The 23999-nt window shown below is 46.4% G+C and overlaps 4 protein-coding genes across 6 annotated transcripts; 2 read left to right on the top strand and 2 right to left on the bottom strand.

The window, feature by feature from the left end:
* Positions 1-387: 387 nt before the first annotated feature.
* Positions 388-3269, bottom strand: ing2 (inhibitor of growth family, member 2). Its single transcript, XM_056442185.1, has 2 exons — positions 2862-3269; positions 388-1690 (listed from the first exon to the last, which is right to left on the bottom strand). Exons 1-2 carry the CDS (start codon positions 3004-3006, stop codon positions 987-989), a joined length of 849 nt encoding a protein of 282 aa, XP_056298160.1. The 5' UTR covers positions 3007-3269; the 3' UTR covers positions 388-986.
* Positions 3270-6001: 2732 nt separating this feature from the next.
* LOC130211465 (macrosialin-like) lies at positions 6002-11785 on the top strand. 2 transcript variants are annotated; one of them, XM_056442184.1, is made up of 7 exons: positions 6003-6144; positions 7179-7457; positions 7593-7741; positions 8084-8203; positions 9560-9623; positions 9902-10075; positions 10490-11785. In XM_056442184.1, the coding sequence occupies exons 1-7, from the start codon at positions 6096-6098 to the stop codon at positions 10627-10629; spliced, it is 975 nt and encodes a 324-aa protein (XP_056298159.1). In that variant the 5' UTR covers positions 6003-6095; the 3' UTR covers positions 10630-11785. The 2 variants fall into 2 exon arrangements, with proteins under 2 accessions (XP_056298158.1, XP_056298159.1); XM_056442183.1 differs by having other exon boundaries at positions 6002-6144; positions 7179-7741.
* Positions 11786-12343: 558 nt separating this feature from the next.
* Positions 12344-18458, top strand: LOC130211468 (membrane-spanning 4-domains subfamily A member 4D-like). Of its 2 annotated transcripts, XM_056442188.1 has the most exons (8): positions 12344-12439; positions 12603-12742; positions 12831-12941; positions 13257-13310; positions 16312-16470; positions 17321-17443; positions 17554-17616; positions 17703-18458. In XM_056442188.1, the coding sequence occupies exons 1-7, from the start codon at positions 12433-12435 to the stop codon at positions 17587-17589; spliced, it is 630 nt and encodes a 209-aa protein (XP_056298163.1). In that variant the 5' UTR covers positions 12344-12432; the 3' UTR covers positions 17590-17616; positions 17703-18458. The 2 variants fall into 2 exon arrangements, with proteins under 2 accessions (XP_056298163.1, XP_056298162.1); XM_056442187.1 differs by having other exon boundaries at positions 17554-18458.
* A 435-nt stretch (positions 18459-18893) lies between these two features.
* slx1b (SLX1 homolog B, structure-specific endonuclease subunit) lies at positions 18894-23898 on the bottom strand. The gene is made up of 5 exons (XM_056442186.1): positions 23495-23898; positions 23363-23414; positions 20356-20682; positions 19816-20025; positions 18894-19131 (listed from the first exon to the last, which is right to left on the bottom strand). Exons 1-5 carry the CDS (start codon positions 23665-23667, stop codon positions 19048-19050), a joined length of 846 nt encoding a protein of 281 aa, XP_056298161.1. The 5' UTR covers positions 23668-23898; the 3' UTR covers positions 18894-19047.
* Between the last annotated feature and the right edge of the window lie 101 nt (positions 23899-23999).

A 23999-nucleotide genomic window follows, 5' to 3' on the forward strand; every position in this document is an offset into this window, starting at 1 on the left:
GTGTCATTTGCCAAATTGAGTCTTTACACACAAATTAATATTTGTCTTCTGAGGATATGGAGGTCTGGATCGTGGAATATGACTTCCACCAACTATTCCTACACTGTCATATCATATTCATTGATTGTGTTGTTACTGTGTTAGTTTGTGTGTAGATTCCTTCAGTACACATTACATCTATTGCACATGTCCACGTTCTTTTTTTATTCCGTGAAATTGAAAAAAAATCAATAAAATATATAGATTTTCAAACCGTATTGCAGTAAGAGGCTGTAGGGCCTCATGGTTAAGACACCTGTACGCAACTTATTCCTCATAAAGAGTTTACATTATTACTTATATCTGCAATAATGACCTCCGGAGTAAAGACAGACGAGCGGCGACCGATGACTATACTTTGTTTTAATGAATATAAAAAGACATTTACACAATAGTGAAAACATTGAGTCCACAAACATGATGTCCTATTCCAGTGTCCCATCAACATTCAGCTATTAAATATCAATCTCTTGTAAACATATCACATCTGGAGGGGATTCTCTACGAGCCTGTTATTGTATAGAGACGACACGGATTCAAATTAATTTGCACGCTATTAAGAAAGTTTAAAAATAAGGGGGCGGGGCTAGGGCTTTTGATTGGCCATAACTGATGGAGGGAAGAAGACAAATGGTCCTCAGCAGGATCACCTTGATCTTAAATAGGACCTCGTCCAGAAGGAAGAGGGGACAGGAAACCAGAGCAGGCTTCCTTTGGGTTCTCTTTAAGGAAATAGAAAATACACCCTGGAGGAAGATGGCCGCTTCAGGCCGAGCTGGACTCCCTCCAGACGACGTCATGAGGTCACAAGGTCAATCACCACCGGTCCTTGATCCATGAAGTGCTCGACTACTGGAGTTCCATTGTGCTCTTACAACATCACGAGAACTGTGATCGACTACGGCTGACGTCTCAGGCCGAAGACATCGTCCAGACGGGGGGGGTCACTACCTGGACCGCCGGTCTTTTCTGTTTTTGTCCAGGCTTTTGTCCATGGTCTTTTCGTGGTCCCCTCTGCACTTGGGGCAGTACCACTTGCCCTTGGGCTTGTAGGTCAGCCCCACGCAGGAGAAGTGGAACCACTCGATGGGGCACTGGTCGTTGTCGCAGCCGATCATCTCGCCGTACGACACCTGCTCGCACAGGCAGTAGGTGGGCTCGTTGGGGTCGATGGCGAAGTCCACCGGCGAGGCGTCGCGCTCCTGTTTGGCCTTGCGCTTTTTCTTCTTCGCCGACTTGGACTTCTTCTCCCGGGGGGGCGGCGGCACGGACAGCTCCTCCACCGGGTCGTCCACCAGGGAGCCGTTGGCCGACGGGTGGCTGGAGTCGCGGCTCTCGCTGTTGCGCTGGCGTCGTGGCCGGCGGGCCGACGTGCGCTCCGGCGCCGGCGAGTCCTGGATGCTGGTGCGGCGCTCCGCCGCGGGCCGCTCCGCCTCGCTGGGCTCCTGCAGGCACAGGGAGTGGGAGTCCATCTGGCGGGAGCGGTTCTCCACCAGCTCCGTCATCTGGGTCACCACGTGGATCTTCTCGTCGCCCAGCTCCTGGCTCACGATGAGCGCCCGCTGCAGCTGGCTCTGCAGCCGCTTCCTCTGAGCGGCGTCTTGCTCGCCTTTGTACTTCTCGAACACGTCATCCACCTCCTGCAGCACCTCTGGAAGGACAGAGACACACATAAATACAAATAACACACGATAAATAAGTGTTTCTGATAGTTCCTTGACACAATGACTGTGTTCATCTGATGAAAGGGGGCGGGTCCCTGGGGACGAGCAGGGGCGATGCCCAATTAAAGCCCGGCATGCAACCGGGCATCGAGCATCACTCAGAGGGGGACTCGAACGCAGCCTCACGGATGCCAACAGCTTTAACCCCCTCAGGAGGAGGAGGAGGAGCGGCCAGCCGCAGTGAGTTCCTGCTCACCGGATATGACGTCAGTCCGGAGTGGACAGGGGTTGCCTAGAGGAGCAGCGCTCCGGCTCTGCGACTCTCACTCGACGGAGCAGCAGCGCCTCCCGCTCCGGAGGCTTTAATCCGGCTTGTAAACGTGCAACGCGTCCTTCGTGTGTCTCCGGGCCGCGGGGTGAAGGAGCGGTAGTCTGCACAAAGCCTCCATGGAGGGTTGTTTCGCGTTTCCTCATGTAAAGAAGAAGCCGCGGCGGTGTACGGTCACCGCGGTCCTCCCCGGTTCACACCTCAATGAACACCGTGTATTGTCTCCTCCGTGCCCGCGCGCTACGGTCCGGGCTCCGGCGTCCAGTACGCACCGCGAGCGGCGGTGTACTCCCATAATGCCCCCGGGTTCGCTCGTCCTTTGCCCCCATATTCGCATAATAATCCTCCGCGGAGGGGTGGCGGGGTGTCCCGGTTAGGAAAGTTGAGATTTGATCATCTTCCGGGGCTGATCGGGGGATTCTGTCGACGCCGAATTCGATACTGGACCCCGAGTCCCCGACGCACACCTCATATCGGGCATTAACGCACCTGCCCGGCCGCGGAGTGGAAGAAATAAGCAATATGCGTGTTTCCTCATTGAGTTTGGTGTCACACCGAAGACGCTCCGGAGCGACCCGGCGGTAAACTAACTGGCGGCTGCTCCTCGCCACACGGGCTCTCCTCCCGGTCCGCAAACACTCCTCTACCGGCATGGGGACCGAAGTAACTGACACATCGGAACCGGGGCGCTGGGTTCTTTTGGGCAACAATGTGAACACAAGGCTCGCGCCCGCTCCACCATTTACACACCCCCCGCCAGCCCGCCGATAGTGTTCGTTAGTTGTCCTCGCGCCGCGGCAATGAACGGTAGAAACACGTAAACACGGTACCTTGATACTTTGCATCGATCTCTCGGAGCAGGGTAACATTTCTTTGTATGTCCAAAGGCAGAGACTCCACACATTCCAGGTAATCCTCCACATAGTTGACCAGTTGTTGCGACTTGTCGGCATTTGGGTCGTGGTGGCCTAGCATCGTCTTTACGACGCATAGAGGCGCGAAGACAATATGGAGGAAATGTGGAAATATATACTGTTAAAATCAAATGCTTGGCGACTTTGCAGCTTGTAGGGCAGTCCCAGGCAGCAGTTCACTTCAAACAAAACTCGGGCCACTGCGCATGCGGGAGTATTTTCCTTTTATGGTATTGTACAGTTTCCTCTTATCTGTCGTCACTGGAGGCGGGGCCAATGGGGTTTGCGGCCTCGTGATTGGCAGAGAGGGCCCTCATTATCATAGCAGTTTTCCCGGGAAATTAAACCAATGGGGAAAGTGAAAACACGAGCGGCGGTAGTTCAGACGGAGAGCGAATGTTCATATATATTTCATATTATATGTTTGTTAAATATAAGGGCAGAGCAGCAGCAATAAGTGTGTTTTTTAACTAATGATTGTTTTCGAGTCAGGATTCAATACAAAATATAGAACATTTTGTTCTATATTTGTGCACACATTGGGCCTTAAACTAAACTTATCAGAACAATAAATTATCTGTATGTCTTAAAATAGGATTCTAGCGAGTCCTTATTTAATTTCCATAACAAATAGGGATTTAAGAGACACATTTATATATTTAAAATAAAACAACTGAGCAGCAGAGGGTGACATATTGTAACTTTTGGTCCCCAGCATGGATTCAGATACAACAAACTGCTTCCCATAGTGCAACTGAATGGTGCCGGTCACTGGTTACTTTACCAAAGGGGTTTATATTGAATTAGTTGTGAGACCTCACGAGTTTGGTAACTTGGCTCTAATAATCAATGAATGTTACCCAATGCGTATCAGTTTACTTCATTTCACATTTCAATATGCAAACTACACAGTAGCCTGATGGATCTCTTTTGTATTGTTTTTTTAATGGAAAAAGTTGCACAGGTTTTTTTCTCAGACTGAGATCAAGCAACAGGTCAGCATGCACACATACACACACTCACACACACTCACACAAACAAGAATCTGCTGTACACACGAGGGGACAACAGGCCTGACTCTGACCATACAGCTGCATGTCAAACAAGCTCATTAAGCAGTGTCACTGTGAACCACCTGCTTATGAGTGTGTGTGGTGTGTGCGTGTGGTTGGGAAAAACTTGTTTCCTCTTTCTGTGTCACATGATGTCAGGAAATGTCCTCAGTGGTCCGTCTACTGCAGATGTTCATTGCAAGATGAAGCCGTGTCATATCATAAACTCCAAGAACATGTCTACTTCCTGTACATTCATATAATAAACAACATGAACATGTCTCCTTCCTGTACATTCATATCATAAACTACATGAACATGTCTACTTCCTGTACATTCATATCATAAACTCCAAGAACATGTCTACTTCCTGTACATTCATATCATAAACTCCAAGAACATGTCTACTTCCTGTACATTCATATAATAAACAACATGAACATGTCTCCTTCCTGTACATTCATATCATAAACTCCAAGAACATGTCTACTTCCTGTACATTCATATCATAAACTACATGAACATGTCTCCTTCCTGTACATTCATATCATAAACTACATGAACATGTCTACTTCCTGTACGTTCATATAATAAATAACATGAACATGTCTACTTCCTGTACGTTCATATAATAAATAACATGAACATGTCTACTTCCTGTACGTTCATATAATAAACTACATGAACATGTCTACTTACTGTAAGTTCATATAATAAATAACATGAACATGTCTACTTCCTGTACGTTCATATAATAAACTACATGAACATGTCTACTTCCTGTACATTCATATAATAAACTACATGAACATGTCTACTTCCTGTACGTTCATATAATAAACTACATGAACATGCCTACTTCCTGTACATTCATTGGCCTTCTCCTACTTTAAGTGTCACTATAGCACTGCAACTACTATAACTATGACTGCTACGACGACCATTATATATGAAGCAACTAGCATTACATGTTACTAGTAGTATTACAGTAGTAATACTTCTACCACTACAAGTAGTACTACCACTAGAATACTAGAATATATATAAACTGTTCTGCTCCGTAGGCCCGGAGCTACTGGCGCTACTTCATGTTCTTGCAGTGCGCGTCCCCGTGCGCGGCCACGATAAATGTACTCCTAACTGACACGGGAAAGTAATCACATGAAGAAAGTCACGGAGCCGGTATAGTGTGGTCAGTGTGTGTGTGTGTGTGTGTGTTGGTGTGCGTGTGTGTATGCGTGTGTGTGTGTGTGTGTGCACGCACGCGCGTGCTAGCAGTCCTTCCAGTTGGACAGGTTTAGGTTTCGTTTCGTTCCGGTGGGAAGCAGCTCGCGACCTCCCGCTCCTCTCCGCCGCTTCCCCGCTGCTGGCGCGTCACTTTCGTTTCCTGAGTTGAAGTTTGCGCAGTTCGCATTTACCAGCCGTCAGCGCTTCAGTCACTACTTGCGCTTCCGGTTGGTGCTTTCAAAATAAAATAAAAGACGCAAAAGGACAATTGTCAAATTTCCCATCAAAGCCATATGACAGTTTAAATTTGCAATGTACAATTAAAATGAACTGTATTTTAAAAAGGTACAGCTGAGGTAGTATTGTGATATAATTAAGTGTTAAACCACGTAATACTCTTTAATCCATGGTAAACCATTGAAAACTTCTTATTTTTGTGGAAATAACTACCTAAAAAAAGTATTCCTTTTTTAATTAGGGTCATTAATTTGTATCTTAAAATATTTCACACCACCAATATACATCCAATTCTGAAAAAACAAATTAGATGTTTTATTACTTATTGAGCACTGGCATTAATAAAACAGGAAACACATTTTTATTTAAATATTTGTTATAAAAATGTCCAACCATGTGGCTGGCTTTCCCTGTACCCCCGACACTATCTCATAATAACATATTTTGCTCTGATAATTCGCGACGCTTTTACTTTCTTAAATCGTCCCGTTTCCGGTGACGTCGCGTGTCTGCGCGCGCTTGACTTGTCGGTGTGTTTATCAGTGCAGGCGCAGCGGCGTGTTGCACATTGAGCTCCAGCCCAGCGAGCAGCAGTGACCAGCTCGACCCACCACTACCACTACCTGTCGCCGAGATGAAGAGCGCGCTCGTGTTCGCCTTCGTGGCCTGCTGCGCGGCCTCAGGTACTTTCACACCACCGCAGCCACCACGTGCGGAGGCTCTCACTTGCTTCTAGACAAAGTTTTTTTCCACGACGTAAATAAGTGTTTGTTTATTAAGATCGTGCGCGCGCATCGCATTCATCGGGTTGTTAATTACTCTGCGTGGAAGAGAGACCTGATATGTTTCTATCACTGTGAGTGACTTCCGGCATTGTTTGGGGAACAGAAGTCTTTTGAGAGCTTCAGCTCTGAGTCACGTGTCTGCTGGCTTCTTTTTTACAAGCCCAAACTCCAGTTGGATATTAATTAGCATTAGATTCAACGTAATGACCTTTTTGGGGTTGTAAGTGCCAATAAAGTAAAATCAGTTACTCAAAGACAAATCAAATGTTCTCGAATTATGTTTTCAGATCTATTTATTTATGTGCGTGTGTTTGCTTCGATCACTGACTGGGCGTCAGTTTGTGTTGACTGAGTTCATCTGGCTCGAGCTGAGCATGCGCAGTAATATTACACTTGTTAAAAACAACCAGCTGTTCTATCTGAAGCCTCAAATGGAAACTCTCCAAACGCTTGAAGGAAGCTCGTAACCGGGAGCGGACTCGTGCCCTCCATGTGGAGATACCAGTGGATGTTATCAACGCCAGGCAGTTTTCTGCTGCTCTGACTTGTTTGTTTAAGAGGAATTAGCTGCTCACGGTTCAAAGGTCAGCAAACATGACAGCCGCACTGCTCCGTAGTGTTCACAATGGGTTCAATAGTGTTGTGTATTATTCACTGGGATCGACTGGCCTCCAGCTGAGTGTTTTTAAGCCCGGCTCAGCTCATTGTTTTGGTTTCACAGCCTGAGTATGAGCATAGCATCAGCTACAGAGAGCGGTGTTCTGAACCACAGAGTTCGGGTCTAGCTGTTGGAGAGTACGTAGATACTGCCCGGAGAGGGAAGTATTTTTCTCTGAAGTTGATGGAGGCCAAACAAATTTAAATAGAGAGAAGTTGGACATGCATATATGTATGAACCCTGACCTAAGTGTGTTTCTCCCTTCTGACTCCAGCGCTGTCATTGACTGAAGATGACAAGAATTCCATACCGTCTGCAACCATGAGCTCTGCAGAGCAGTTTAGCCATGACCCTACGACACACCACAAGCATACGACTACTACCCTCAAGCCTACCACCACCACCAAGCCCACTACTACCCTCAAGCCTACCACCAAGCCCACTACTACCCTCAAGCCTACCACCAAGCCCACTACTACCCTCAAGCCTACCACCAAGCCCACTACCCCCAAGCCTACCACCAAGCCCACTACCCCCAAGCCTACCCCCACCACCAAGCCCACTACCACCAAGCCCTCTACTACCACCAAGCCCTCTACCACCACCAAGCCCTCTACCACCACCAAGCCCTCTACCACCCCCAAGCCTACCACCAAGCCCACTACTACCCCCAAGCCTACCACCACCCCCAAGCCCACTACTACTCCCAAGCCCACCCCTCCCAGACCAACTCCCTCCGTCAACATTACTGGAGGAAACTACACGGTCATGACGGACAACAACGTGACGTGCCTGATGGCTCAGATGTCCCTCCGGATCCGACTGGCCACAGCAAAGGTACGCGTCACTAGAGTAGCAGCAAAGTGGGTGAACTGAGCTAAATGTTTGAGCTGGTTCATATCCCAAAACTAAGGGATTTATGAAACCATTTCTAAAATGTGTCACGGTAGAAGTTTCTTCACGTGCCTCTGACTCGGCTTTCAGCAAAGCTCTTGTCCTGCATCTTATTTTCAGGAATTGAAAACATGTTTTTGTGGCATTTCCTCATTGTGCTGCATTCGATTGGTTGGAAGGTTGGATGTTATATTTGTGTCACATGACCATTGCCAATTCTCCCTGAGTAATGGTGCTGGTAGTTGTGGTTCTGCCATCCAACGGTCTGGTTGTTCCCCCGTTCAGGCCAATGGATCCTTCATCGTTCAGCCGAAGATGACGGCGGCAGAAGGAGGCTGTAAAGGAAGCACGGCCAGGCTGACCCTCGTCTTCAAAGAGGGCAACATCACCTTCATGTTCAACAAGGTGCCTTAGTACTACAGTAGAGTATCAGAGGGGGGAGGCCACGGGGTCAGGACCTTATCTTGGACTCCCACTGGTTAGGATTCTACTCTGAATAATCCAACGCCGTGACGCAGCGGATCCCTTCAGACTGTTTGACGGTAACTTCGGAGAAGAGTCGTTGAAAAGGGAAGTTTAGTTGACGAGCCTGTTCGGGGAGCATGTGACAGGGAGTGCCTCACTGCACGTCTTCTTTTGTCCAACCAACAATCCAAAACCCACAGATGCAGTGTAGCGCGATATAAAATAGAGAAAAGCGGAAGGTCAAAGGTCAGGAAGTAGTTGCTATCCGTTTGGCTTGAGACGTGATGAATGGGTTATGAGGATATTTGCTGATTAATGTTCTGTTCATCCAAGTTTGATCCCCTTGTAAACCTTTACCAAAACTATTTAGGTTGAGTTGTTCCCACTTGAAGGTAATACAAGTTATGAACAACTCATTTATTTAACTATTTACTCCTCGGCATTCAGAGAACTAGAAATTTTACGAGTGTGTAAAGCCCCAAGCCTTGGGTTGGCTCCAACTTCTGGCTAATGGTGCTTATTAAAGGACACGAAAACATATCTAATTAGTTCAATTCAGCTTATTTTATATAGCCCAATATCACAAATTGGGCATGAACATCCACTCTGATGACATTTTGTAAACTTGAGGCCTTTATTTCAGTTTGACTGGAAACACTTAAAAGTTTTACCTTTCAAGAGAAGTAGCGAAAAAGCGATACGAATAATACAAAAGCTAAAAACCTAAATAATTATGTGAAGGATTAAAAAGAGGATGCTATGCGTTTCATTTTGACTTGAGGTATTTAATCAAACGCCCTGCTCTACGCAGACGATGCAGATGTATTTGAGAACGAGTTCAAAGCACAGTCGTAAAGTTTTATTACGTCTTGTTTGTGATCTTTGTGTCTGCAGTGAACTCTTAACTATCTGAACTACGCAGTAAAACTGGTTCTGTGTGTTGATTCGCTCAATGAATCGTCTTGTTTGTTGAAATCAAAAGCAAGATTGAATTTAGTTTATTTTGCCCAATATAACAAGCTCCCCTCAGAGGGCTTTACAATCTGTACACATAGACATCCCTGACCTTTGACCTCACATCGGATCAGGAACAACTCGCCAAAAAAAATAGAAAACCCTTTCAGGGGAAAAGGTTCAGAACCCTTCAGGAGGATCAATAGATGTCATGTGACCAGATGGACAGTTACATAAACATTCAATGAATATGACATAATGAATAAGTAGTCCAGGCTGTGAGCTCCTTGAACACTTTCAGAAGCACCTGTAGTATAACACCTGTCTACTTCCTGTCCTCAGAGCGCTGACAACACGGTGTACGTTGACGCGCTGTCCTTCAACCTCTCCTACCCCTTAACAGCAGGTGAGTCTGCAAACACTCATCTGTATTCCACCGTCTAGATATGATGAGCGCAATATACCCGTACGCCTCCTGTCCAAGGCTCACGGAGACCAGAGGCATTCCAAGAGTGTGTGTGCATGCAATAACTTCCTGTGTGGTTTAATATGTTGCCGGTAACAACCGGCCTACTTTCACTGCAATGCAGCCCAACCGGTTTAGTTTCCCATCTGATCGTTTGTTATGGGACTCGTCATGAGGCCCTGAACGCACCTGAACATAGCTCTGTGTTGTTGTTGCAGGCCAAACCCAGTACACTGCCCACAACAAGTCGTTGCACCTCTTCCCTGCGAAGGTCGGACACTCGTACTCGTGCCGGCGTGAGACCGTCTCCATGGGCTACGGCCTGTTCCTGGACGTGGACCAGGACACGCTGCAGGCCTTCAACCTGACCCGGGGCGGAGGCTTCGGCTCCCGTAAGAGGAACCATGAGCTCAAAGGAGCTGCTTATATGTGTATCTGGAGCTGCAGTGTAGAAATACTCTCTTGCTAAATGAATTAGTCGCCACGCAGAACGGCTCCCTACGTAACGTTGTGCAGTTTAAATTAAAACAAGGTTTTCTATGTACACGCTAAATATGCACGGTACATATTGCAATACAAGCCAGTGCACTTACAAGTACAACATAATTAACAAATAATATGTAAATACTGATGTTATATTTGCGTGTTAATTATACTAGATGCAAGGTTTATTATGTAATGCCTAATATCACCAATGACTCATTTAGGATCAGTGGCCTTAACAGCCTTTACACGTACGACAGCCCTGACCTTTGACCTCACATCAGATTAGGAACAACTCAAGAAAAGGTGTGTTTGTGTTCCAGCTGAGCCCTGTTCTGCCGACCGGCCCGACTACCGCGTGGCCATCGCGGTGGGCGTGACGCTGCTGGTGCTCATCGTGGTGGTGGTGGTGGCCTACCTGCTGGGCCGCCGGAGGAGGGCCAACGGCTACCAGTCCCTGTGAGGGACAGTTCAGAGTCACTCGGGGGTCCACGAACACCCAGCATGCCATGTTTCTGTTCTCGTGTGGGTTTAGTGCCGAGGTTCCCCGTGTGGAGGCCGGAGTGTGCCGCTGGAGTAACTATGTGTTGAGAGGTGATTTATTGGCTCTACTTTGCACTATGGAACTCTGATATTATGGAATAAATTAATCAAATTCATGAAATGAAGATTTAAAAATGAAAAGCTCATGAAATTAGCCAATTAATCCCTCTTTTCTATCATTAGAATTGCTGAATGAATCTCAAAATACATTACAATTTAACTTTTGTTAAACCATTTTCATTTTTGTTGTATCTTTTTCACAATTTATTAGTATTTCTATTCTTTACAAACGAGAGGTGTGTTTAATTTAACACGAGACTTCACAAGTTAAAATGCGATAACGGCCTCAGTTCAAATTATTTAAAGTTTAGAAGAATGAATATTATAAATGTAAGACTATTCAATCGATGCAAATGTGATGAATATATTTAAAGTAGCTTTTGTATTATTATTCCAGTGGCACACTCCATGCATAGGTTTTTCAAAATAAGACAACATTTTCTAGATTCTACTTTTTTGCCAATTAGACCAATGTATTGACAAAATCAGAGTATCTAAATGATATACATATTACATATGAGTTAGTCCTCCGTTGTTTAAAGATTATGTGACTGTATTGTTAATTTTTTTTGTTTAAAGAATCAAATATGTTGTGCTCTGTCTTATAGGGATTGTATTTTTTAAAGAAGGGACGTTGTATCCATAATGTTACAGGTGATCATACGAGTGTGTGTGCTGCATTATTGATTATGGCTAAAGGGAAAATTACAGGAATGTTGGGCAGGGATTCCTAAACCTGGTGAACGATGTCTGCTCTGATTGCTGTTTGTTTTTTAACTCATGTCTGGGGGGACGGTCCATGTGGGTCAGTCTGATCCGGATCAGACCTCCATGAGTAACGTTGATCATCTACTTATGCTATGTACTGCCAACAATAAAAGGAAGCTGACATTTTGGGAACTACAAGTTTTCTGTTTCAGTGTTTATGATCAATGTCAGGACTCGTGATCAGCATGTGGCAGATTAGGCACATCTGGGATATTTGGCTATTAAAATAAAATGTAAATTCACCCACACACGGATGTACTTTCTTCTTACCCTTGTGGTCTTTAGCCCGTCGGTTGGTTTCAGGTTTATGAACTCATGTTTTGATAGATTTGCTCCACTTTAATATGAGTGATGTCATGGAGGCTTCACAAAGCATCAACTCTTATAACTGGTTGGTGTTCTCCAGCCTCATGTCCCGGTCCGCTGTGTCATCACAGGTGTAGCCCTCTGTTTAAGTAGAGGGTGGGACAATGGGACTGGAACCTACAACTACAACGAGCTGTTCTCATTATTTTGGGACGGCAGAAATCTCAAAACCGGGAGACACAAAATGTCTGTCAGAGCCACTCGAGGTCAGTGATGGTGTCATCGGGGTCATGGCGGGTGGAGGATGTGGTGTGAACGCCCTCAGGGACAGTCAGCTGACTCCATCAGGTGACCAGTGTGTGAGCATGTTTACCGTGTGTGTTTTGCAGGTCATATGTGTGTACAGTAGATGTAATTTAATTTCTTAAATAGACAGAGACAAGCAAACAGACAAGACGGCCGGCCTGTGGGCGGGGCCTGTCGGCCTGTGGGCGGGACTCGAACGCCCAAAAGTTATTGCAAAACATCCGCTCAGCAGACCAGAGCTCTGCAAATTGTCCAGCGGGAAGAAGTCGAGGACATCGCGGCCATGGCAGGTAAGAGCCGCTGTGTTCAGCCCCCCATCTTAGAGAGCAGCGTGAGGAGGACGTCTGCAGAGTGATGACATCCAGATGTTGCTTTCCGCTCGAGATACTGACGCTTCCACCGCGCACGCGCGTGTCGTGCGCGTCAGTGTAACCCCGCCGCTGGTCGTTGCAGATGGAGCCGCGGCGGTGGAGGAGGGCCTCGGCCCCGCGGGCCCCAGGGGCCCCGCGCCCAGCCCGCTGGTGGCAGTCAGCTTCCAGAAGAACGTCCACCGGAAGGAGAAGTTCCTGGAGGCTGAACCCAAAGCTCTGGGGGTACAGTGTGTGCCCGTCTGCGTGTCTCTTCACCACCGTGCACGAGTTCTGTGACGTCACCGTGACGTGGCCTCTCTGCTGCCCCCAGATCACTCAGATTGGCATGAGCCTGTTCCAGATCACGTGTGTGGCCGTGTTTCTGTCCCAGGGCCTGAGCGAGAAGTGGACCGACGTGCCCTTCTTCATCGCCTCTCTGCTGGTAAGCGGCTCACACATGGATCCTGACAGGTGATGATTCTTTATTGTACTTCCATAAAGTCGGGGCGCTTGTTGGAGACTCAGAATGGAACGATCCAATCAGAAGAACGAGGCGCGTCCTCAATCTTTCAAACTCCACTAAACGTAAAGTTGTCCGTCCAAGCATCCACATGCAGTTCACACGCAACCTCCGTTCAGTTTATACAGCCCGATATCACAGCCTGAGGGCTTTACAGTCTACACACACGACACCCCTGACCTTTGACCTTTGACCTCAGTGGGACTGCTGCACCTGATGTCTGGTTTCTCTTCACAGCTCACCATAGCTGGCAGTGTGGCTGTGGCGGCGGGGAACCTCCACCTGCCAACGGTGAGTTACCGGGCTGGAGAGGAGACACCAGCCCATCCTGTATCGGCAAAGTAGAGCATGTAAACAACAACAAATACGCATCCCTAATCTAGGGCTTCAGAAAGGCCCAGAGCCACCCCGTCCTCACTCTGGTCCCACGGCTCAGACACCGCCTCACTCCGCCTGCAGAGTGTTAACAGGCTCCTTTAGATCGTAGGTTTGGGTTAAATCTGCATGTAATGTACCGTTAGCCGGTTTGTTATCTCACTGCTAGCTAAAGGAAGTCAACGTTGCGTCTCCGGGATGAACATCCTGTGAGTTTCACCCTGCAGGCCTTCTTCCTCTTTACATCCGTTGCTCTGAGCATCGACTGGTGTCCAGATGCCCCCCGGACCACCCTGACCCCCCCAGACCCAACCCTCCACCGGTATCACGTGCCTCGTCATGAGGAATGAAGACTATTTTGTACTAATGGACTTTCCCCGCCACAAAAAAAGTCACTTGAGTCACTTCCTCTGGGAGAAGAGCGATGAGTCACTGGGTCATGAGCTGTCCAGTGACCCCGGCTCACTTCAACTCAGTTTATTCTATAAAGCCCAATATCACAAATTCTAAATTACCAGGCAGGAGGCATCGGACCAGCAGGTCCAATGGACCCTATGAGACGTGAAGTCACAAGGACTCCAGGGAGAAAGCAGAGTTAATAATGTGTGATGGAGAGATGGAAATGCATAGAGAGATAAGTAGAGAGAGGAGAGGAGAGAGGAGGGGGGGGGGGGGGGCTAGTGAGTTTTTTGAGTGAGAGTGTGCTCACCTGTGTGCGCGGATGTGTCGGCGCGTATCACGGCAGAGCGATGCGCGTTATGGGAGCGGCGGCGCTGGGCTTAGCCCAGAAGAGTGAAGCAACGAAATTTGTAGACATAGAAACACTCTCAGACAGCAGCTTGCTGTTACGTGCGCCTGCTGCCAGTCTGACTCCGCTGCTTTGGGTGAATGACGTCACGTGCGACCTGGAGGTGTTAACCACTTGTGTGCCAAATCTTTTTTTTTTTTTGGTTGAAAACATTCGGGGCTAATGAAAAAACATTCGGGGCTTTAGCCTAGGGACGCCACTGGGTCTCACTATCAGACCATCAAGAGGAAAGTCTTCAGTCTACATGAGGGGGCGGAGTCTCCAGGACTGAAGGTGGAGCTGGTTCCATAAAAGAGGAGGAGCTTGATACCTGAAGGCTCTGGCTCCTCCTACTTTAGACTCTAGGGGCCACAAGTAACCCCGCATCTAGTGAGGCAGCGCTCTAGTGGGGCAACATGGTACTACAAGCTCTCTAGTGGGGCAACATGGTACTACAAGCTCTCTAGTGGGGCAACATGGTACTACAAGCTCTCTAGTGGGGTAATATGGTACTACAAGCTCTCTAGTGGGGTAACATGGTACTACAAGCTCTCTAGTGGGGTAATGTGGTACTACAAGCTCTCTAGTGGGGTAACATGGTACTACAAGCTCTCTAGTGGGGTAATATGGTACTACAAGCTCTCTAGTGGAGTAACATGGTACTACAAGCTCTCTAGTGGGGCAATATGGTACTACAAGCCTCTAGTGGGGTAATATGGTACCACAAGCTCTCTAGTGGGGCAACATGGTACCACAGGCTCTCTAGTGGGGCAACATGGTACTACAAGCTCTCTAGTGGTGTAATATGGTACCACAAGCTCTCTAGTGGGGTAACATGGTACTACAAGCTCTCTAGTGGGGCAACATGGTACCACAAGCTCTCTAGTGGGGTAATGTGGTACCACAAGCCTCTAGTGGGGCAACATGGTACTACAAGCTCTCTAGTGGGGTAACATGGTACTACAAGCTCTCTAGTGGGGTAACATGGTACCACAAGCCTCTAGTGGGGCAACATGGTACCACAAGCCTCTAGTGGGGTAACATGGTACTACAAGCTCTCTAGTGGGGTAATATGGTACCACAAGCCTCTAGTGGGGTAATGGTACCACAAGCTCTCTAGTGGGGTAATGTGGTACTACAAGCTCTCTAGTGGGGTAACATGGTACCACAAGCCTCTAGTGGGGTAATATGGTACTACAAGCCTCTAGTGGGGCAATGTGGTACCACAAGCCTCTAGTGGGGCAACATGGTACCACAAGCTCTCTAGTGGGGTAACATGGTACTACAAGCTCTCTAGTGGGGTAACATGGTACCACAAGCTCTCTAGTGGGGTAACATGGTACCACAAGCCTCTAGTGGGGTAACATGGTACTACAAGCCTCTAGTGGGGCAACATGGTACCACAAGCTCTCTAGTGGGGTAACATGGTACACAAGCCTCTAGTGGAGTAACATGGTACTACAAGCCTCTAGTGGGGTAACATGGTACTACAAGCCTCTAGTGGGGTAATATGGTACTACAAGCTCTCTAGTGGGGCAATATGGTACCACAAGCTCTCTAGTGGGGCAATATGGTACTACAAGCCTCTAGTGGAGTAACATGGTACTACAAGCTCTCTAGTGGGGCAACATGGTACCACAAGCTCTCTAGTGGGGCAACATGGTACTACAAGCCTCTAGTGGGGCAACATGGTACCACAAGCTCTCTAGAGGGGCAACATGGTACTACAAGCTCTCTAGTGGGGCAACATGGTACTACAAGCTCTCTAGTGGGGCAACATGGTACTACAAGCTCTCTAGTGGAGTAACATGGTACCACAAGCCTCTAGTGGGGCAACATGGTACTACAAGCTCTCTAGTGGGGTAACATGGTACCACAAGCCTCTAGTGGGGTAATATGGTACTACAAGCTCTCTAGTGGGGTAATATGGTACTACAAGCTCTCTAGTGGGGTAACATGGTACTACAAGCTCTCTAGTGGGGTAATATGGTACTACAAGCTCTCTAGTGGGGTAACATGGTACTACAAGCTCTCTAGTGGGGTAATATGGTACTACAAGCTCTCTGGGATGTAAGTATCCCGTCCTGTGTGTCCTGTGAGTCCAGTGTGTGACTGTCCTCTGGGTTTCAGCTGCGGGCCTGCTTAGGGATGCAGATCGTGGCGTGTGTCGCCTCCGTCTTCAACTTGATCTGCTCTCTGGTTAAAATGGAAATCTCGCCGTACGACTGCTGGAACTATTACTACGAGTTCAACGCCACTCACATAGAGAAACCCTGCCACGGCATCGAGGTGAGAGACAGACGCTCGCTATGAGCAGAATGATATCATGTATGAATGTTATTACTGATGTGCAGGTGGAACCGTAGCTCCTCCCATCAGAGTATGAATGCGTGTGAATGGGTCAATGATGTCATGTGGTAGAGGTCCATGTTCCATTTATCCCTCCAGAGAGATGAAAGCAGTTGAAGAGTAACAGGTGGAGGCAGTTAAAATGTCACTCCACATGAGAAAGCAGATAAAGTGTCAGTTTCATTGTAAGTGATGGAAGCACTTCAACATATCTGTATCTTTAACATGTACACTAGCGTTCAAAGGTTTGGGGTCACTGGGATAATTTGGTGTTTTCCATGAAAACTCACACTTTAATTTATCAAATGAATTCAACATGAATATAAAAATATAGTCAAGACATTGACAAGGTTATAAATAATGATTTTTATTGTAAATATTAATGTTTTACTTCTTGTGGCTCAAAGGAAGGCCAGTTTTATAGCTTCACCAGCATAACTGTTTTCAGCTGCGCTCACATCAAAAGGGTATCAAGGGTTTTCTACCCCTCCGTTAGTCTACTAAGGCGATAACACAATGTACCACTAGAACACTGGAGATGGGCCTCTATACACCTCTGTAGAGACTTCATTAACACCAGAGAATAGTCATCTACACATTAACATGTAGAGAGTTTATGATTCATTTAATGTATCTTCATTGAAGAAACAGTACTTTGAATAATAAGGACATTTCTACGTGACTCCAAACTTTTGAACAGTAGTGTTCATATTTTTTTGTCCATGTTCAGCAACCTTATGTCTGTCCACGCTTTTCATGACGTTCTTTTTGTCTCTCTACTCCATCACAGAACACCCACACACACCTGTTTGCCGAGGTCCTGGTCATCCAGGTGGCGCTGTTGGCCATCTCCGTCACGCTGGCCGCATACTGCTGCAAGGTGGTCCACTGCTGCTCGCCGGCGCCCAAGATGGTGAGTAGCCGGAGCAATACAGCTGTGTCCACATCTGGTTCTATCATGGAGATGTATACCAACCACACGATGTTGTGACGTCACCTCTAAATGTCTCCTCTGCCCGTCAGCCGGTGATCACGGTGCATGCAGCGCCGGTCCAGTGAGGAGGAGGAGGAGGCGGCGAGGAAGAGGTGAAGAAGAGGCGAGGAGGTGAGGAGGAGACCCGGTTCCAGCTGACGCTGTCTGATCCATGTTTTATATGAACTATGGATCAAAGGCTTTGATGTGGCTGATGGTGGAGACCAGAGCTGGAAGAGTCTTTGTGATGGACGCCAACACGACTGGAAGCTGATGCTGCTCCATGGGGAACATACGTAACAAGCTTTTTATTATAAGAGTCAGAGCAACTTTATAAAGTTCAATTTTTTTATGTTTCACTCAAGTGGTTAAAATAAAGAGAAGAATCATGAACTTCAGAGGTTCAATGATCTGAGGAGGAGCTGAAGAACGAGTCAGTATTATAGTTACATTACAATGGAAACACATATTCAATGTGTGTGTTGTGTCTGTCTTCATCATGTGTGTTGTGTCTGTCTTCATCTTCATCATGTGTGTTGTATCTCTCTTCATCTTCATCACAGCTGAGTAGTTCTGACTGCTTGCTGTGTGTTTCGGGGTTTTCTGACCCTCTCGTCAGGGTTGGTGGATGTCTGGTCGTCTGACGTTTTATCTGCAGTTAAAACAAGTAGTTCTATAACATCATATACCTTTATTAATATCACACTTCAGAATGTTGAAGCTTTTACGCGTCTTAAAGATAAGTTGCTTGTTTACAAAAATAGAAAGAAGGCGACACGTGAACATGCCGCTATCGGAATGAATAAAATCACAAATGTATTCACATGAATGCTTTTCTGAACATGTCTGGGTTCAGATGATTTATTACTTAATGGTCACATATAATGCTTTACTGATGATTCCTTTGGGATTGCAACTAACATTTATGGAAAATAAAAACTGTATTTTAAGTGTTGACATTTTTCTTTTTGCCGATTGTGTTGAAGAGTCACACATAAGATACCGTCTTCTTCCTGCTGCTCCAGAGGCCGGTGGGGTGTTCACATGTCACAGAAAGTCTTATTATATGATATAAATGTCATAGGAGCATGATGAAAAGATCTTTTAAATAGTCAGAGTATCACAAACATACAAATGATAGTATAATATGTAGTACAAAGTCATTAAAATGTTATAGTACAAAAGTCATGAAAAAGCTTATCAACATTTTTAAATGTCAGTATAGTTACTCGAAAAAGTGTAATATATAGTTAAATATATATTTTAAAGAGTATGATTCTTTAAAAAAATCATAAAAAAGTTATAGTAAGAAGTCAAAATAATAAGCATATTAATAAAAGTCAGACTATAAGTATGTTAAATGACAGTAAATGATGCTCGATTACCTCTATAGAATAAACTTGCTTTATTGGTAACACACATTACACGTGGCTTTTCCACGAACACGGAATGTTTTAAACATGATAGTTTGAATAGAAAGCCACGTCCATCAAACGTCCACTATACGTCTATTACACATTCATTACACATTCATTTCACATCCGCTACAGTATTATCTCGGACCGAATGACACAAGGAGATAAAAGGTTTTGTGGCTCCGTCAGCTGCAGCTCGTCTGCCCAGTGGCTCTGTGGGAGATCAGAGGAACATTAGTAAAGCTTAACCTGCTAATACTGATATTAGATTTTATTACCTTCGCATTGAAAATGCCGGAAGGTTATGTTTTGATCGCCGTGTATTTATTTATTTGTATGCGTGTTATTCGCAAAACTCAAAAAGTATTGAACCGAATCGCATGAAATTTGGTGGGATGATTGTTTATTATCCGGGGACCAGTTGATTAGATTTTGGGATCGATCGGGTCAAAGGTCAAGGTCAAAGGTCATGAACAGGTCAAAATGTTCTTGAATCGCATGAAATTTGGTGGGATGATTGGTTATTATCCGGGGACCATTTGATTAGATTTTGGGATCAATCGGGTCAAAGGTCAAGGTCATGGAAAGGTCAAACTCTTTTTTTACCATAGCACGATACATTTTTGTCCAATTGGCATGCAACTAATGCCAAAATGTTCATAATTCAATGCCCAATCTTGTGATATGCGAAGGTATGCGCTCTACCGAGTGCCCATTCTAGTTGTATTCTATATTTGTACAAATGTTGTGCCGCTGCAAAATAAATTTCCCCCTGGGGATGAATAAAATAAAATCTAACACTTCTATCTATCCAGCTGGAGCCACATTCCAATATATATATTCATCATATATAATAGTATGACTTTATGAGACGTGTGTGTGTATGTCGTCTACAACCTGGGACGCCGTGACCTCCTCCGGCTCTCCGGAGCAGCGGTGCTTGTGGCGGATGAGACTCCCCCACAGCACCGGGCGGCGGCAGGCCGGACAGTCGCCCTCCACGGGCAGCAGGTGGGCCGGCTCCGACTTCAGGAAGTGTTTGGCGAGGCAGATCACGTGAACGCTCGTCCCACAGGACGCGTGGAAGCAGCTCAGCTTCTCGGACGCCTGTAAAAAGAGCGTGTTGTTCAGCGTGCTGCCTGAACACGACAGACTGATCTGGAACAACGGTCATTTATACTCCATGAATACACACAGGAACATGGAGCGGCCATCTGGAACCAAACATGGTTCTTCAGAGTGACGCCCGAGGAGAACCATTTCTGGTTCTCTTTAGAACCATTCAAACCAGGGTTCTTTAGAGAACCATGTCCTTAAAGAACCTCTAAAGGTGTCTCAATAAAAGAACGGTTCTCCAGTAGGTGATGGTTCTCCGTAGCCACGAAGCCTTTTAAAGAACCATTATTGTTCTGTTTGTACACAATCTGAAAGCTCCACCTTGACCGTCTCTTTGCAGAGAAAACACCTGGATGTCTCCTCCTCCTCCTCCTCCTCTTCCTCTCCTGCAGACTGCAGCTTCTTCTTGGCCCTCACGCTCCCGAAGGCGATGGGGATGTGCAGCGGCGGCTGCAGGCCGGGCTCAAAGTCCATCCGGTACTCCTGTTTGAGCCAGCGGGCCGTCAGCGGCAGGCGGCTCCAGGGCGCCGCCCGCAGCATGTTGGAGACGACGCGCCAGTGGAACCGAAGGCTCGACTCCTTCCTGGAGCGCCGGGGCACGTGGGAGAGGCGCCTGGAGGAGTGAGGGTGCTGCCACGCCCACTCAAACTGACAAGCACAAGGACGTGTTCATTAGAGAGGACAGCAGGGCCCGGTTCAACAAAGTCCATCAAGTGTCCCGTTAGCCAGCTTAAATTAACCCGATGATTGAAGTCAGGCTCTCTCGGTTTCTCAAAGGCTCAAACTATCTGGTTGATTGGAACCAGACTTTATGGGTATTGTACAGTACGTGATTCATCTACAGCAGGAAATTGTCAAAGATATATGTTTTTATAGCTATGTCATTGGATGATAATGATGTCATAGCATATTAATGCTGTGAAAGCCTTTTGATGACAACATCTGCCTCGTTGGGCCAGAGGGAGATCTGATGCTCCAGGAGGTCTTTCATGGATGATTCCTTGAGGGCAGTCAGTAGCGTACAGGAAATCATCCCGACGGGATTAGAACTCTCTCCCTATAAAACTAATGTTTTATAGGGAGGTATAACTAATATCACATCTTCACCAATGGGATCTCTGAGGAAGGAAGCTGCAAGCTTATCCAGCTAACTTAAGTTAGCCTGCGCTGGAGCAGGTTCAAGTGTGTGGTGTGTTGCTATGGTGATTCTGCCAAACTTGCTTCGTGGAACCGAAAAGCCTGATTTATGTAATACTATTCTGAATATTACGGTAGCCAGGTACGAGCAGGGATGGATTAACCAACGGGCCTACCGGGCCCAGGCCCAGGGGCCCGTGAGCTCAGGGGGCCCCTGGGCCTGGGCCTCCGCGCGTGACGTCGCTGTTCTTAACATTGTATTGATATGAATATGATGATATGACACGATGCGCCGTAGCCGGTATATGCTAGGCTTAAGTCATTCATGTCAGTAACAGGGCCCCAATAGTCCTACTGAGGGATGGATTACCGAACGAGCCTACCGGCACCAGGGCCCGTGAGCTCAGGGGGCCCCTAAGCCAGAGCCTCTGCGTGAAGTCTCTGTTATTAACTTTGTATTGATATGACACGATGCACCGTATGCCGGTATATGCTAGGCTTAAGTCATTCATGTCAGTAACAGGGCCCCAATAGTCCTACTCAGGGATGGATTACCGAATGAGCCTACCGGCACCAGGGGCCCCTGAGCTCAGGGGGCCTCTAAGCCAGAGCCTTTGCATGAAGTCTCTGTTATTAACTTTGTATTGATATGACACGATGCGCCGTATGCCGGTATATGCTAGGCTTAAGTCATTCATGTCAGTAACAGGGCCCCAATAGTCCGATTGAGAAACTAAAGAATAGCCTAAACATTCACTTTGAAGATGTCACAAGAAAGAAACCATCATGATACCTTTCAAGTGAGTGTTTATCCCCTCAGTTTATCTATAGGACTTTAGAGGGGCTGAGTACTCCATGCAATATATGGGCCCTTCAACTCTGTAGGGAGAAATCCAAAAAGCAAGTGCAAAACAATAGCATTAGAGCTCTTTCTAAGCACCCCCACCCCCCACACACACAAATGCGCTGTTTATGTATTTCTGTAAAGTTGTTCTTCATGAAAGTTTATTCGTTTAATTCATATAACCGAAGTCCCTGCTATCATATAATTTGCGTAATGTTGTCTGCTCAGCTCCGGTATCGTTGTTCCATACGGACTGTTTTTTAAATTATTATTATTTTTTTTAAATTTATTTTTATTTTATTTATTTTTTACGGGCGGGGGGGGGGGGGCCCTTGACACGTCCAGGCCCAGGGGCCCGTGGTTTCTTAATCCGTCCATGGGTACGAGGAACGGGGCCCAGGTCTTTTTAATCAAATAAAAAATCTAAATAATGGGTCAAATTATTATTATTTGTAAACAAATTCAGATTATATGGTAAATGAGCAGAGTGAGAAAAAGGACACAAGGAAGTGAATGTTCAAAGGACATAGTTTGCGCTATTGGATTAATAATTTGATAAGAACACCAGGTGAGTTGAAGTCTGGAAAGCAACAAGGAAACCGACGTCTGTCATGTAGAAAGTGGAGTAACCAGATTAATTTAGGTGCTTCAAACAGCTTAAAGTGAAACTATGAGTGTTGTTTCATCTGCAGCATCGAAAGAGAGAAGACACTGAAACGATCAGGTCTTATTATTTTTGCGTCATCGTGTTGAAGCTCAACCTCAATCTGTACTACTATGTAATCAACAGAGTGTGTTTTGAGATCCTTGTACTTGACTGAGCAGTGATTCATGTGAGTCACGTGATGTGTGTTGTTATGTCTGCCTAAGAACATGAGGAACCAACATCAGCTCATAAGTGTGTTTCTCGTTCAACAACCAATGGAAGTTTGTCACACTCGTTGTAAACGAGTTTTTCTTTGATTGTAAATACACATTCCTGTAGACCAGCTGTTGGCTCTCTCCCCGTGTGACCACTATGGTCCAGTCAACAGACTGTTTCAGCTGCTGCGGTCAGGCAGGCGCCTCCGTAGTCACGCTGCAAGAACAGAGAGACTGAGACGGAGTTTCTTTCCTCAGGCCATCAGGATTGTGAACTCCGACCTCACCAGGACCCCCACATAGACCCACACAACTGCCCCTCTTAGGCACACACACACACACACACACTTACTGTAAATATTGTGTTGTTTTTATTTTGTATAGTGTGTACTGTTGCCCCTACATTCCTGCTGAGCATTGTGTGTATGTGACAAATAAAACATCTTGAATCTTGAATCTTGAATCACAATCCAAAAACATACTCACACGAAGGGCAGCAACATCCGAGGCGAAGCCGTGAATGATGAGGACCATCTCCCTGCAGACAGGCCACAGGAGGAACATGAAGTGATGCTCGCGCCCTTCGTGGAGCACAGCGAGCCTCAGCAGACTTCTTACCACGGGCCTTTCCCGCTGGTCCTCTTGGCTCCCCCTCGCTGCCGGCCGGCGTTGTGCTGGCCGATCCTGCGCTCCGGGTTCACGGTGAAGCCGATATAAATCCGACCTTTGAACTGAGGATTGGTGCAGAACAACATGTACACCCCGAAGAAGTGTTCGACCTCGACAACCATTGCAGACGGAATTAAGCGCGTTATTGTGACGCAGCTCCTGCGTTAACGATAGATAGAGCCTCCATGGAACTATCAAAGTAACGTTAGCATAACATTAGCTGACTGAAACCATGAACAAAAACAAGAAAGATAACAAATATATAATAAAATAATGGCCTATTAAGTTATGACAAACACTGTGTCGACTACATACGCTTCACGCATGTTCACGCGTAGTTGTAGTTGCCCATAGCGGACTTCCAACGAATGAAATGAGAGTTAGCACGTAAACACTGTATGTCTTAGTTGCCTTCAACGCTGCCTGATCAAATATGTTTGAAAATGAATCAGTG

The sequence above is a fragment of the Pseudoliparis swirei genome, chromosome 21, assembly GCF_029220125.1.
Source record: "Pseudoliparis swirei isolate HS2019 ecotype Mariana Trench chromosome 21, NWPU_hadal_v1, whole genome shotgun sequence".
NCBI classification, from domain to species: domain Eukaryota; kingdom Metazoa; phylum Chordata; class Actinopteri; order Perciformes; family Liparidae; genus Pseudoliparis; species Pseudoliparis swirei.

Excerpts from the sequence above, each read along its gene's own strand:
- LOC130211468 (XM_056442187.1), top strand. Across the intron at positions 13,311-16,311 it reads GGAACCTCCACCTGCCAACG|CTGCGGGCCTGCTTAGGGAT; the intron begins GTGAGTTACCGG and ends TCTGGGTTTCAG. Across the intron at positions 16,471-17,320 it reads AACCCTGCCACGGCATCGAG|AACACCCACACACACCTGTT; the intron begins GTGAGAGACAGA and ends ACTCCATCACAG.
- slx1b (XM_056442186.1), bottom strand. The coding sequence starts at position 23,667 with ATGGTTGTCGAGGTCGAACACTTCTTCGGGGTGTACATGTTGTTCTGC. Across the intron at positions 23,415-23,494 it reads ACCAGCGGGAAAGGCCCGTG|GGAGATGGTCCTCATCATTC; the intron begins GTAAGAAGTCTG and ends GCCTGTCTGCAG. Across the intron at positions 20,683-23,362 it reads CGGATGTTGCTGCCCTTCGT|TTTGAGTGGGCGTGGCAGCA; the intron begins GTGAGTATGTTT and ends TGTGCTTGTCAG.
- LOC130211465 (XM_056442183.1), top strand. The coding sequence starts at position 6,096 with ATGAAGAGCGCGCTCGTGTTCGCCTTCGTGGCCTGCTGCGCGGCCTCA. Across the intron at positions 6,145-7,178 it reads GGCCTGCTGCGCGGCCTCAG|CGCTGTCATTGACTGAAGAT; the intron begins GTACTTTCACAC and ends TTCTGACTCCAG. Across the intron at positions 9,624-9,901 it reads CTCCTACCCCTTAACAGCAG|GCCAAACCCAGTACACTGCC; the intron begins GTGAGTCTGCAA and ends TTGTTGTTGCAG.
- ing2 (XM_056442185.1), bottom strand. The coding sequence starts at position 3,006 with ATGCTAGGCCACCACGACCCAAATGCCGACAAGTCGCAACAACTGGTC. Across the intron at positions 1,691-2,861 it reads GATCGATGCAAAGTATCAAG|AGGTGCTGCAGGAGGTGGAT; the intron begins GTACCGTGTTTA and ends CTGTCCTTCCAG.